The following is a 15657-nucleotide window of genomic DNA, read 5'->3' on the forward strand; positions in this document are numbered from 1 at the left end:
CTCTTTACTAATCAAATCTACCTCAAATATTATCCTGATAGTCTGTGAAATATTTTGATAAATGTTACTTTGAAGAATGAAATAACAACTAATACAAAGAATAGCTTGTGAAATGAATCATCAATTTCACATTCATTTTATTCTGCAACATGCCTTAAAGAATGACTTAGATTTGTGAGGCCAAAGAGGAAAGGTAGAAGATAAAGACAAGTCTCTATTTGTGTCTATTTACTTTTCTCACCTGATTCAATATGAAAAGTTTTTGTATGATTGTGGGTTTTATCTCCGTGTTTTGTTTTGTTTTTTTTTCTCTAATAATTTATGGCCTATGTTTAACCATGGTAGTGTAGCAAACTGTACTATACTGGCCTATGTGATTAAATGCTGTATGTTTAAAATATTAAGGCTTTTCAGAGCTGCGCCTTGCTGTCCTCAAAAACATGAAGTGTAACTGAGAGAAACATAAAAGGATACTGTATTTTTAAGCAACAGTAAGATGGGCAAGTAGCGAGACTGAGGGAACTACCAGCTGTTCAGCCTCACCTTGATTTCTGTGAAGGTGATGGGACAACTAATCTTGAAAACCTTTTCCAGGCACATGAAGGACAACTGTGAATATCTAGTCTAGTTGGAAGCCGGTAACAAGCAGTCTACCCAAGGGGTCTCTACAGGGTTTGTTGAACATTTTCATTAATGATTTGGATGATGGGCCTCAGCAAGTCTGCTGATGACAGAAAACTGTAACGTTGTGGAGGGACATGCTGCTGTCCAGACTTCAACAGACTGGAGAAAATAGGTTACTAAGAACCTCCTGAAAATCAGTACTGCACTTGGGTAGGAACAACCCCACTCAAGGGTTTATGCTGGGGGCTGGCTGGACATGGTCCTGGACAACCTGCTCTGAGTTGGCCCTGCTTCAGAGCAAGTTGAAGCAGTTGAACTTGGAGGTCCCTCATACCTCAGCCATGTTGTAGGGCTTGTAGTTCTGAAATCTGTCATGTGCTGCTTTGCATCTTAGCAAGTCTTCCTCTAAATCTGAAGACTTAGTTGTTTCCTATGGATAAAGAAATCATATGTGCTTTCAGAAAACATTTTACATTGTTCTTCTTTCTGGCCTTTCTTTCATGGGAATATTAGTGGATTGCATGAGAATTTTTGAAGTGCCAGATATTGAATAAAATGACTGTTTTCTTATTATGAAATGGGAAACTAGAGCATTAACTGCGAAAGGGGCAGGCATTTGTAATGTAAAAAATATTTGATTTTTAGTTCAGTGGTTTCTGTGATAGAAAATGCATTAGCTCTCAGTATTATACTTTACCCCTCTCATTCATTTGCCTGACTTCTGTGATTCATTGCTAGTACAACTTGTCTTGTGTCTTCATGTCATATCTTCAAGGATCTTCCTGGAGAGCTTCTTGTAATCCTTTCTTCCCATATCTCTGAATTTATACTGTGACTGAATTCTTCAGTCATCTCTCAGGCTTCATGGTCTTAGCTCCTTCAGTGGCTTCAGAAATGACCTTTTGTAACAGATTATGCTATTTTTAACATCAGAGCTTTTTCCATTTTCTTACATTTAATTTGATCTTCCTTTTTGCATGACCACTTACAATTTTATTCATAATCTCATCAAAACAGAAGTCTTCAATTTTATTAAAAACACTACATGTTTCCTAAGTTCTCAGAGCATAAATTGAGTTTTCCAGTAGCATCTTTTAATTGTCACTGTTCTCTCCCTCAGTTCCTTGCTTTGTCCTATCACATCTTCACACCTCACATGTGTTCTTTTCAATTTTTTTCCACACCAGTCACCCCGTCCTCATTTTCTTTTTACTTAGGAGTTTATTGTCCTGTTACTGGGCTTTCTATTTCCTCATCATTCGTAATGGCAGGAACAGAGAGCAATTTCTGTAATTGCTTCAACTAATGCTCACCTCCTCCTAGGAAGTCCTCAAATTTCATGTTGGCCATATTACTTATGAGCTCTTTGTCCTTCTGATCTTTGAGACCACCCCTTTTATAGTTCAGTTTGTATAATTTATGTATTTTTCCCTCATTTCCTCATTTGTTTGTCTCACTTCTGCAATGGTGCTGTGGTAGCTTCTGATACTGTACATTGTCCTTAAATAAGTCCTTTTTATTTTGACTTTGACTTAAATAAGTCCTTTTTATTTTTTGACTTAAATAAGTTCTTTTTATTTATACTGCCCAGATGTAAACTCATGTTATCATCTCTTCAGCAAAATCTTGATACCTGTATCTGCTCAAGATGGATAATTTTTAGTGCAAATTTTAATTAACCTATTTTTCTTTTATCACCTCATTTATGATTAATCTGTCAGTGTTTTAATAGAGCAGCAGATAAACATATTAGGCCTGCTTTTTTGGTTGAATTGCTAATGTGTTTAGAAGAGTTAAAAGTTTAGCTGTAAACTTTTTCCTTCTTCCTTTCAGCTTTTTATCTTGGAGAGCAGGCTACAAAATAGCTTAGTGCTCTGAATCTGTAGAAAACTTAGTGATTTAATGTAATGAATGTTAGGCTGTCTTCATTCAGCACTCCTACTGAGTTTAATCGCATTCTTATCCATTCACTTTTAGCAGCAAATTGTGAGAACATTTAGGAGAAACGCCAGAGACTGTGATATCTACATAAGATTTTCTATAAATAAGCACTAACAGTGCTTTGATAAAAGGTGTTATTTTCAGAAGTAGCAATGTAATATCATCTGTCCATAAAAAGTCAAAGTGATAGATTTTATTTTGGAGCTCTCAATTGTCTTTGAAGTTGTGCAGTTTACTTACTGGCGTTTTTACGATTACTGGTAGAGTCCTGAAAATACGACATGACTTTCCCTTACCCTGTCTCCCCCCCAGTTATTTGTATTCAAATGGTGTAACTCCTTGTCACCAGTGCAATTGGTCAGAAGTCTGTTCGGTGCACAGGGGGAATATTAAAGCTTGTAGCCTCTGAGCTGAAATACCAAACATCTGGTGTTTTGTGGATGTTAACACTTCTGTATTAATGAAGATCTTTTAATAATTTCATGAAACCATTAAAATCACTTAATAGTTTTAGAAATACCTGAAATCACTTAAATGATCTCTAGATGTATGATTATTTGCTCTCTATTGCCTTGCTTATGCCAGATAAAGATGAAAGAATCACAAGAAACAAACAACTGTGTCTCTCCGCAGCTAGCTGTTTTTGCCTCTACATTAAAGAATAGAATAATAGAATTGTAGAATGGCCCGGGTTGAAAAGGACCACAGTGATCATCTAGCTATGTGCAGTGTTGCCAACCACCAGACCAGGCTGCCCAGAGCCACATCCAGCCTGGCCTTGAATGCCTCCAGGGGGGATGGAGCATCCACAACCTCCTTGGGCAACCTGTTCCAGTGCGTCACCACCCTCTGAATGAAAAACGTCCTCCTAATATCTAACCAAAACCTCCCTGTCTCAGTTTAAAACCATTCCCCCTTGTCCTGTCACTGTCCACTCATGTAAACAGCCTTTCCCACTCCAGTTTATAAGCTCCCTTTAAGTACTCGAAGGCCACAGTGAGATCTCCCCAGAGCCTTCTCTTCTCCAAGCTAAATCCCAGTTTCCTCAACCTTTCCTCACAGGAGAGGTGCTCCAGCTCTCTGATCATCTTAGTGGCCTTCCTCTGGACCCGCTACATGGCTGTTGAAGGTTTGCTGTTTTTTCGTATCAAGGTGATTCATATCATGTAGTGATTTTGTGAATTTTCTGAAATACTGTAGTGATATTTTAGATTATTTAAATTGTTGTTACAAAAATAATAATAATCTAATAATGAAAATAAAATAACTCTAACTGGGAATAATTGAGCATATTTCCTGTTAAGCTACTGGCATTTGTTTTCCACTGGTGCTTCCAGATGAGATCTGGAATTCCATGTTCAAATTAAGAGAGTCATTAAAACATACTGGTAATAGAAACAAAGCTAGAAAATCATAAAAGGTGTTTGTGGGTAATTGAGTTTCCTGGGTTGTTATTGCTCTTAATCATAATCAGTCATGTTTTATGTAATGAAATAAGATACTATTGTGGAGAAGATAAATATTGTGAACATTTTGTCTGACTTCTTTCTATAATGAAGACTTCTCATTTTCTTCAGGAGATACTGTTTTCATCCTAATTTTTTAAAATTAAATAATATATCTGACATTTTATATTTTTAGATGCCATAGGTTAATTAGGGTTATTTCAGTTGTGTTTCAGTAGGTAATGCTGGGCATGAACATTTAAACCTATGTCCTTAATGCTTATTCTTGAATTGCTTAATAGCAATTCCTAGTATATTCCTAGGTATATGAACTTTCTGCATTTGGCATCCTTTAGAACACTTATAATAGCAGTATGGTACTGCCCTGAGAATATGAAAACTTCCAGTGCATTGAGGCATACCATGATAGAAATGGGTAAATTAATTATTAATTAATTAATTATTTTTTTTTTAAAGTAATACCTGTTCCTGTATATCTAACTGACGAGACCTGTTGCAGTGCCTCTACTTTCTTCAAGTGTTGAATTCACCAATCAATATGAGCAAAAAATTAAATTTTCACAGGACTTTCATGTGACATGCCAGATAAACATAATTTTCTACTGAGTTCTTACCATGGAGCCATCTACTTTGATAGATTTAGAGCTAGTCATTATGCTTTTACAGCAGGGGGCAGAGAAAAATAAAAGCATGCTATTGAATAAAAGGAGCATTTTGTTCCAACTAGTGATTTGAACTGGATGAGAAAAGTGTATTTTATTCCTGGTATGACACCTTCATACATGAGCCTCAAAGAAACTATTGGTAACAGATCCATATGTAAAGCAAAAGCTATGATGAGAAAAGCTCATTGTGTGCCTGTAGTACTGCTGTTCTTTCAAATTGGATTTTTTTTTTTTTTTTTCCCGTTTGGTCTTAGTCATCTGCTTGGTTTTGGCAGATCAACTTCTGGCATTATAACTAGCCTTTTAAAACTGAGGAATTTGACATTTTAGATGTTACTAGTAGGTTTTGCATAACACCAGAAATAGTCATGTACATTAATAGATCTCAGAAGTAAACTGTAAACTTGGGTTCTTTCAGCTGCTGTTCTATGCATGTCTTTCTGTGGCAGACAAAATCCTTTGTAATGCTGATAAGTAGTGAACACTAATGAAAAAAAAAAAAAAAAAAACAAAAAAAAAAAACCAACACCTGAACACAACAAAGCGTAAAATAAAAATCTGTTAGCTTTAGAAACCAAATCAGGTACACTGATTTTCCATCTCTTTATCCCAATGCCACAACTAGAACGTGCAGATGCCTTTCATGGCTTTATGACTAGCCTCTGAAACTTAGTGCCAGGTTTAGCATAAATGTACTTGAGACTTCCAGTACTTTAATACTGTTACTGTAGGAGGCTTCCTGTTGTTACATATAATATATCCTTTTATAAATAAGTAAATAAATGGGATAAGACAAAGAAATATATTCTTTGTTGGATTAGAAATGTTAAGGGCAGACATACACTCCCTCTTCCCACTCCCAATTCTTAAAGGTCTTTTTTTAAAAGATGGTATGAAGTATGGCCAGCAAATGTGTGTTATTCTTTATCAGCTAGTCTTATCAGTTCATATTACTTGAACATTTTGGAGAGATATATATATATATGGCATTTCTGAGTATATTTGAAAGGGTACTGGAGTTGTTAATATCTAATTAAATACGAAAACTGGCATACAGAATTTTTAGGTGATATGTGGGAGTAGTTTTGTTCATCCAGAAGTCATTAGATCTCCACTATAGTAATCTTATGTGTTATGTGTTTCTAATAACTTCTAAGGATACATTAAATTTCTTGGAATTCTGATGTGCGCATCATTTGCAACTGACTGGGAAGGCCACAGGACAGTTGTACCAGGTATCCATTTATTTATGGGAGTTCCTGACACAATCTTGTCTTAGTCTGTAGCAAGTTCCTTTTTCTTTTAATAACCTGGTGGGGAAAAAAAAATGTTTAAAATTTGTCTTTTAATTCAAGTATCTTTAAATATTTTTAAAGATGATGTTTAAGCCTGAATAATATGATTTGTATTAAGTTTTAGTTAATCTTAGGGATTTTAAGATTGAATTTAGGTTAATCTTAATGACCTTGTTATTTAGTGGAGCTTTAACTTCTAGAATTTGGCAAAAGATATGAATAGACTTTTTTTTCCCCCCATTTTCTATAATGAACATTAAAGATTCCTTATCTTTTATAAATGAAAGCGGGCATGTGGTCAGGAAATTTTTATGAGGCTGGTATGATTTATCACTTCTCTTTTTGAAGGATGTTGGCAAGGAAAGTGTGAGAGTTCTGTGTGTTTAACTTGAAGTTCATAACATAGTGAAGGTTAGAGGAGAAAGTGATGGAAATGGCGAATTGCTTGCTTTGCCTCTGTAGGATGTGAATGCTTCATAAATATCTCCTCAAAAACTGAGCAAATAAACTTTATACAACATAATGTCTTTTATGGATTTTCTCCATAGATTTGCAGTGTTTGTCAATATAACCACCCAGATTTAAAATTCCTTCTGTTTTCCGTGCTTCTGATTCCATCAGTGCTGTTGACTGACTGTCTCTCTGCTGGACTGCTTGATTTTCTTTATGCTGAATCCATCGTTGATGCCACTATTGTGTCTGGAGGTATGGCAGGTTGTGGCCTCTGCTTCTCTGGGGCCTACTCTGAGACGATCTCTGTAGAGACCTGCCTGGCCTTTCTTGACCATGCCCACAGCTAATAACAGCACTGTTTACAGGAGGAGATGCTACATGCCTTTGTGCCAGTCCCTAAGCCCACGCCAAGCTGTTGAGATAGTGCCCATCGTTTGTATTGCTTTGAATCCAGTGCTGCCTTTTCCTTCAGCACGATGTTAGAACTGTAAGATAAATCTGGATTTAGGCACTGCAAGCTCCAAGGGTGTTTGAATGTCAGCGCTGTGTACTTCCTGCTGGGATATTGAGCGGGGGTACACAAATCAATGTTTGCAGCGTGCTGTGTCTGCTGATAGGTATGCACACATTCCACTAGCAGGGTAGTGTTGGAGATAAATTGCAACTATGTCAGCTGTAGCTAAAAGAAGGTGGTGGTGATACGTAACTGGGAAGTGGTTGGTAGTGCAGTAAGTTTTTATTGAGTTTTTGGGGAAGTTGCAGTTGTTTGAACTGAAGATTTCTAGCTTGTCATTGGGAGAATATCAGCAGACTGCAGAATGTTGGGCAGGAGATATTAGTGTGTATTTGATTTCAGCTGCTGATCCTCAGTGGAAGGTACTGAACGTTCATCAAGTTGATCTGCTTTTTTGTGTGAACAGTGCTGGTACATTATTGTGAGTAGTGGCTCAAGAGCTGAGTTAGGGCTCTAAGAAATCCTGGCCTATGGATTATTTTTGTCATATGTGGTTTTAAGCTTGAATGGTTAAAGATGGATTTTAAACATGTATGGTTGTGAACAGAGTATATTTCTACAGGTTCTATCTGCCCGTCGTTTCTTCTCCTTGTGTTTTCCATACAGCATGTTCCGTGCTCTTTATTGCTTAATACCAAGAGTTACTCTAATAGCATGCAGGCAATGGGCAGTTAAGACAGAGGAGATTTAAAAGTGACTTAAGTAATAAGAAATAATGTACAAATAGTTAAAATGCCTCTCCGTGTTGTACTGAATAAACAGCTACAGTAGTGGCTTTTACTTGACATTTGTAGTAAGTTCAGTTGTTGGTAAGAGGAGGAGATGTATCCCCATGAGGGGAAGCCACTGGTTGTTACACAGGGTGCATTTTGCGGCTGGTCAGTAATCCATCTTGATAAACTTTGTTGGTATGTATGCAATAAATGAACACTTCCTTGTTTTGTTGATGTAGCAGTGGTATGCCATACATAAGGAGCTTCTCATTGCCTGCTGCCTAAAAACAGGCTCATTGTTATTGCTAATCAGAGTCCTGATAACTGAAATTAATAGTGGGCACAGAGATGAGCAATTAAGAACATTCATCTTCCAAATGAGTCTACAAGATTCATTGGTAGTTTAAATTTATATACTGAGAGCACTTAAACCATTAAAAAGGGTAATGGGTGCCCTGCAGGCATGTGCTTCAAAGCCATATGTCATTTTGGTACTGGGATGGCAGACAGTGATAACTTCCCTTTAAGGGAAACTACTATTCATTTATCAATTAAATGCCAAAGGAAATGTACATTTTTTGCTGTAGAGTGATCATAGCAGAGTATTGTAAGTTAAATCAAAGAACAAGATTTATATTCTAAATCTTTCTGGCTTTATCATAACAGATGTTAATTAGAAAAGTCTCTTGGTGATAATAAGGTATTGGAGTTGGAACTTTTAAAGGCATGAATGTCACTCTGAAGCATAAATATTTCTCCTTTTGCACTTTGCACTGACAGTGACATTGATGTAGTAATCAACCTAGTACAGAAAGTGAAATGCAGGTTCAGTTTTTGTTGTTGTGCTTATGTTGTCACAGTGTAACATTTGAGAAAGTTTTGCTGAAACAGAGATAAACTTGAAGCTGTTAGGTTTCATGATACAAGGTACTAGCAGGAATTTTTCTACAATATGGAGATTTCTTTCCCCTCCTGGTGTCTTCAAGCAACCAGTACACTGGTTAACAAGTGGGCAGAAAGGTGTCCATGGTGGTTTTGGAGGGGAGGAGTAGAATTAGCTAAACCTTAGTCTATTTTGTAATTTTGAATATATGACATGTTCTGAATGAATTTCAGAACTGTGGGAATTGAAGTTCACTCACTGTGAAGATGAAATATAATCTTATTTTGGAACATTAGCGAGATTTGCTGATGAAATTTAGTAAAATCGTGATCCCCTGAGAGGATCGCTGATTTTGCAAACTCTGTGCCTCTCATGTGAATGTTAAATACTCCTTTGTGATTATGTAAAAATATTTTAACCTCAATTTCATGAATTGCATGTCCGGTCCTCCTCTCCTTATCTGGACAGTACTTGTTCCAGACTGTCGGTGTGTTGTACAGAAGGCAGCAATGACTATAGCATTTAATTGTCATCCTTCCCATTTCCCATCGGAATTGTGTTTTTTTCTGGGCTGAAGTGTGGGCTGAGAGCATTCACCAGGAGTGCAGGTGCCTCATCTTACTGTGAAACCGGTGTTTACCATAACTTTCATGTGGGTCAACTGTAAGCTGACTGTTCTACCCAACTCTAACAACCCACTGCTAAATCATAACCCTGAGCGCCATATCCAAATGGTTTTTGAATACATTCAGGGTGGTGATTGGGGAACCTATTCCAGCGCTTAACAACTTTTTCTGTAAAGAAGTGTTTACTGATATCCAGCCTAAACATACCCTGGTGCAACCTGGGGCCATTTCCCCTCATCCTGTCACTTGTTGTCACCAGTGAGATGAGACCAACCCCGCTCTCACTGTAAGCACCTTTCCGGTATTGGAAGAGAGCAATAAGGTCTCGCCTCAGCCTCCTTAGACTTAACAGCCCTAGTTCCCTCAGGCTGTTTTCTTAGGGCATATTCTTCAAGCCGTTCACAAGCCTTGTCACTCTTCTTTGGACCTGCCCCAGCACCTCTATGTTCTTTCTGCACTGAAGTGCCCAAACTGAACACAGTACTCAAGGTGAGGCCTCACCAGTGCCGAGTACAGGGGCAAGATGACTTCCCTAGTCCTGCTCATTCCTGATACAAGCCAGGATGCCATTGGCCTTCCTGGCCACCTGGGCACACCTTCCACACCTTGGCCACCTGGGCTCATATTCAGCTGACTGTCCATCAGCACACCAAGGTCCCTTTCCATCAGGCAGCTTTCCAGACACACCTCCCCAAGCCTGTAGGGTTGCGTGGGGTTGTTGTGACCAAAATGCAGGACACGACATTTGGACCTACTGAAACTCATATGATTTATTTTGGTCCATCCATCCAAATCCCTCTGTAGTGCCTTTCTATCTTCTAGCACGTCAACACTCCTTCCCAACTTGATGTTGTAAAGGCACTGAAAAAGTACCATTCTGTTATACTGGATTGATTTAATAAAACAAGATTACCAAATACATTCTGCAGTAGTTATTTCATTTTTAGGTAACTTTAATTGTGCTGCCCGACTGCCTTTGTTTTTGAGCAAAGTATTTATTTCCTCGTAGTTGGTGTTTGGACTGTTTAAGCTTTCAGTTTATCAAGGTTGTTGACTGGACCCGCTGTTGACTAGAACTGTTACTTTTCTAGCCTGATGTAATGTGTTACTTTGTTTTTCCCCTGGTCTGAACAGGCCATTGCTTTCTGTCTGGAAGACTCTGGGCTCTGGTTCACCTGGGCTTAGCCTCTGTTTTCCTGTTGTGATGGGAGGTGCTCTTGGGGAAAATAGTCTGCATGAAGCAGAGGTATCTTAGGGAGGAACACTGATGGATGAGCTGCTTGCAGATTTTAGCTATGTGCAGACAGCTCTGAGAGTTGTGCTACTAGATGTGTGGGCTCTTTAGTTGTGCACCCAGGGCTAATGCCTTGGCAAAAATCTTGGAGGATCTCTACTCCTAAATAAGCATATCATTTATAACTAACAACATATTTCTTCCCTAGGGGGTTGTACCTTTGACGATGGTCCGGGGCCCTGTGACTACCATCAAGACTTGTATGATGACTTCGACTGGGTCCATGTCAGTGCTCAAGAGCCTCACTATTTGCCACCTGAGATGCCTCAAGGTGAGAAATGACATGGATATTTGATAGAATAGGCTTCTGTATTTAAAAACTCTGAATTTTACTGAATGTGGCCTTAAGGCTGCGCTCTGTGATCTCCAATTTAAATTTATTCATGGTAGTAATAAGAAGAAACAAAAATTACAAATATAGCAATAAATATTGGTAATTGAGAGGTCTTCTTAGATGAAATCCCCCTTTTAAAGTGGGTGTATGAGGGGCATAGGAAAATAGGGGGAAGAATGAATGCAAAAACTCATTCTGCCGCCTCTCTTCCCCCCAAACTGATCATCATCTGAAGGTAATCAGAAAAGCTTTGATTTATGGAAATATTGCTGTTGTTAATTACAATTTAGGACAGGTAATGAATAACTGAAGAGGTACAGCCTACATGACCTTGCCTGCTCACCTTTGATGAACAGCTTAATCGGTGCTTCCCAGATAGCATGATACACTGAGAAAATGAAAGCATTTGAAATTCAGCTACATTCTCCAATTAATAGTACATTAAGTAATTAATCATGCAGAGGAGGAAAAAAGGTCATGGCTATTTTATTTGTATCTAAAAGGTTTTGTGAAGTGGGGTATGTGCAGAGGAGGAGTGGGAAATGTTGCCACACAGGAGTGACTTAGCCACTTAATCATTTCTTTCCTTCTTTTAGTGTATTGGTTTTGATTAGTAATGGATGTTAGTGTATGTAATTTTGCTTTTTAACTATTAAATAGCTGGATTTCCCCTACTGTGGAGTCAATGACAAATTGCCTATTACCAAGACCCACGTCTAACAGAAGAGGTTAACGTATTAAGCAAGCTCCATGCTATAATTAATGGACTTTTTGATGGTCCAGGTTGATGTAAACTTAAGCCCTGAGGCATCAGTGTTCATGATGGTGACAGTCTTCTGTTAACCAATTCAAAATAATATCTCCCTTAAGAAGGGAGAAACTAGGCACATTCCAGTTTACATTTTCCAGAGTCTGTGCACTCTGGAAGGGCATAGATGGTTGTGGGTATTTTAATTCTAGTGCCTTTTGTAAAAAATGTAAATCTGGTATTCTCAGACTTCAGGTACATCCTGTCTGGGAAGAACAGCAATTTGAGGAATATTATTGAATGGATCTAAATGACAAGATAGCTTCTTCTTGCATCTCCCTAACACCATACCTGTCATCCTTAGACAGGCTTCAGAGTGAAGTGACACAGTGCTCTCTGAATTTGGCAACTGATTTCTGTTTAGTTCTGCTGCAGAACTGTTTCCTATGAGTGTAGCATGCAGATTATTCTGGAGGAAGGTCTCTTTCACAACTGTATGTGAAATGGTTGATACTTGATAAAATAAAATAGAACAATTGGGTATTTTGGAACTGATCCAAAGCAGATACAGGAGAGGCTGATTTTTATTTTTAATAAAATTCAATGCTTCTTGGATCCCTGTTTAAAAACTTCAGTGCTTTGTAGTTGAGATCCAGACTACAAGCAAGTCTCATCTGATTGCATCATGCAGAAGTTCAGTCTTCAGACTGAAAAGCTATGCTGTGTCCCCATACAGTTAATTTTTGATTGGAATAGCACAGTCTCTGGACAAGTTTTACATTAAGTCTAAAAGTGTAACACAATTCTAAAATGTGTTGAGTTCCTTTATTGGGCTTGTGGAATGTGGAGCAGCAAGAGTTAGGAAGTTTGAGCAAAGGCAGAAGGGAAATAATTGCATTTAATAATCTGCCATGCAGGTGTTTTTTTTTTTTGTTTGTTTGTTTGTTTTTTAACATGGCTGACCTTGCCACTTACCTGATTACTGTTGAGATTGTAGGTTAGAAAGCACCATTCATTAAGCAGTTGCCCAAATAAAGAATAATGATATGGTACAGGTAAAATTGAACTGCTGCTGCTTTGACTTCTGCAAAAATGTTTTTTTTTTTGTGTGTGGTTTTTTTGTTTTTTTTTTTTTAAGCTTTTAGTAAAACCTAGGAACCAGAGTAAGCCTACACTTTTCCTATGCAATCTGAGAATAAAAGAAGAGTTTTTCAGAGCAGTGGAAAAACAGAGGTGTTCAGATAGGGACTGTTGTCCCTCTTATAAGTTATATAAGCCTTCTGATGGTCATGAAGCTACTTAACAGCCGTGTTGAAATCCTCTTCATGGTCATTCTTTGTATTATATTGAGTCCTCTTCTCTTAGATCTCTTGAAAATCCAGTACAACATCTTAGCCTTGCCTTTAGCAGGAGGAATATGCATTCCTTTGCCTCAGAAGGAATGCTGTTGTAATAGTGTCGTATTCACCCAGAATCATTATAGTCGTTAAATATTATATTAAATTTTCAGATATCAATTTTTAGTTTTCAGTGGCTTCAAAACTTTAACTTGTCCTTTTTGTCTTTTGTTGTTGTCGTTGTTTTTGTTGTTGTTTTGTATGTTTTGTATCTTTTTCCATTTTTTAAATGGGAAAATGGAGAATTTGGGGATTGAGTTTTATTCTATTTGTGTTGACTTAAAGGAGAGGTTTAACTCAGTACTTTGCTTTGGAGAAGGATAAATAGAAAATTTCAGATCTAATGGCACGTGTTTTGGAAAACTTTGAAAATATAAAGCATTTCATAGTGGAAAGCATAGTAATCATTATTGGTGAGACAAGTGTAATTATGTCTGAGTAATTAATGCAATTTCAGATACGTGTGTGTATATATTAATATATATATATATATGACCTACATTGTATTTCCTAAATTATCAGTGAAGGCAAAAGCCACTTCTTTTATGGGAAGAGTGCAGTATACAATGATTAATTTAGAAATAAAATGAATAAGTAGATCAGGTGGTTTTGTACAGCTTCGAATAACAACTTCTAAATTGTTAGAACTTCTGCTTACATGTTAAAAAGCCTTTGGGTTGCCTGTTAAAAGCTTGGAAAACTCCTGTTGTCCATGGTGCAATATAAAAGTGATTATGCTAGATTAAGCAAAAGACTGGCTGGTTTTAAGGGAGCCTGTTTAGTAGTTGCCTAAGAAAGGCTATAAAAGAAGGACAAGTGTGTGATAAGTCCTCAGCATGTTTTCTGTTTTGCTCTGCTTTGCATTAAGGAATTTCCTCAAACAGAAACTCTCTGTTCCTAATGTTGTCAATGAGTTAATGTTTTTCCCTTCTCACTTTCACCTTTCTCTCTGTGGCCTCCTATACAACTTACAGTGGACTCAAACAGTGCCAATGTTTGCTACAGATTATGAGAAGAATAATCTCTTTTTAATTGTTTCACATGGTGTTTCTTTTTGATGTGTGTTAGTGTCTTAATAGGAAGTGAGCCAAGGTGACTTCTAATCTCCTTCTCCATGCCATTCCATTGTAGTTGTCTTTTTTTGTTGTTGTTCTTTAATGCTTTTACTGTATAATATATGCCCTTCTCCAACATCATTTTTCCTAGGTTGAATAACCCAAGTCTATTAAATTGTTCCTTGTATAGAAACAGTTCCACAACATGAAACTTGCATTTTGTGTGACGTGAGGTTGGTGTCTGAGTGTTGTATTTTTGTAGAAGCAGTGATGAAAATGAAATTGAAGTATTTAGCTAATTGTCTTTGAACCTCTTAGGGAGACAAACACCTTCGGTATGTTGTAATGAGTCCTTTAGAGAAGGCCTGTGTTTTCAGATGTATGAATTTTATACATTGTAGAGGACAAGATAGAAATCAGAGAACACTATTAAGATGAAATCCAATCTTGGATATGGATTTTTTTCCAGTTATATTAGGGGACTATTCATTATGTGAGGATAACTTCATTTCGTAGAAGAAAGCATAAATAATTGCACTATCTTACATCACTGGAGGTTTGTGAGGGAGTGGTTTTATCTGTCTTAATAATATATTTACAGATGTTTCTACCCTTAGCCGTGAGAGTTTATTTACCTTGTTTGGTTTGTCTGTTAAAAGCAGAATTACTCTGAGGCTATGCAGGGTCAGGGCATGAGAGCCTGCAATGGCCTGCATGATGGGGAACCATTTAATGAAGGTCTTTTTTAATGTAAGGGCTATTACCCTCCTGGATACAAATGCAGTTTGAAGAATGCCTAAATTATAGCTGACAATAACAATGTCCTGAGATGGACATCTTGTTTCTGATCTTTCAGACAGGTAGATAATGTGCCTGGATTGGATATATAGTAATTTTGTGAGTCATTCTTCTATAAATCCACAGTAAGTACTTTAATAGTAGTGGGAAAGGTCCCTGGTTGCACTTGTTGTCTAAAGGAAAGCAGATTACATCTCTGAAGATGTGCTTCAATATTAAATTGTTTCACAAATGAAATATTTATTTCTTTACAGTGAATAATATTGAAGGAATTAATTCTAGCTCTGCAGAAATTACTTATGACCTTGCACGTTCCCGTTATAAAGAATAAAACTAAATTCTGTGTTCTTTGGGAAACAAACAAACAAACAACAACAAAACCCAGTCCTGAACAATAAATCATTGTGGGTTCAGGCTTAGGATGATGTCTTAGGCTCCCTAGTGAAAACTGCTTGGTTAACTCAGAATGGAGACCATACGCTATGAAGGGCAATGCAAATGACAAGTGTGTTGACAATTAGTTTTAAGCCACACTTTCATAGTAATTGCTTTTGCATGGATTTTAGGCAGAATGTCCATGGCTGTTCATTTCCATATCCTGTCATTCCCAGATGCATTCTCATGTTGCGGCATACTCCCAGTTGCTCTGGCATGCATATGGTTATGCAGCAAATTGTGTCAGGCAAACAAGTATGGATTAAAAATAATAACTTGGGGGGGGGGGGGGGGGGGGGGAAAGAATTTGACATTTGTCAGTTTATTGATCCAGTTTGACATGTGGCTGTAAAAAGAGTTGTTGCTCTGGTGTAGCTGATGAAGGAGGTGTGTAAGCTGGTGGTTTGTATGGGTAC

At 37.5% G+C, this 15657-nt stretch overlaps 1 protein-coding gene across 17 annotated transcripts in view; it reads left to right on the forward strand.

The window, feature by feature from the left end:
- Positions 1-15657, forward strand: part of PTPRK (protein tyrosine phosphatase receptor type K) — a 389675-nt gene that overhangs the window by 75562 nt on the left and 298456 nt on the right. For all 17 annotated transcript variants that reach the window (XM_015858520.2, XM_015858509.2, XM_015858508.2 and 14 more), the window contains exon 2: positions 10623-10745. In XM_015858520.2, coding sequence (XP_015714006.1) covers positions 10623-10745 — 123 coding nt within the window. The remainder of the gene's footprint in view (positions 1-10622; positions 10746-15657) is intronic.

The sequence above is a fragment of the Coturnix japonica genome, chromosome 3, assembly GCF_001577835.2.
Source record: "Coturnix japonica isolate 7356 chromosome 3, Coturnix japonica 2.1, whole genome shotgun sequence".
Classification (NCBI taxonomy): domain Eukaryota; kingdom Metazoa; phylum Chordata; class Aves; order Galliformes; family Phasianidae; genus Coturnix; species Coturnix japonica.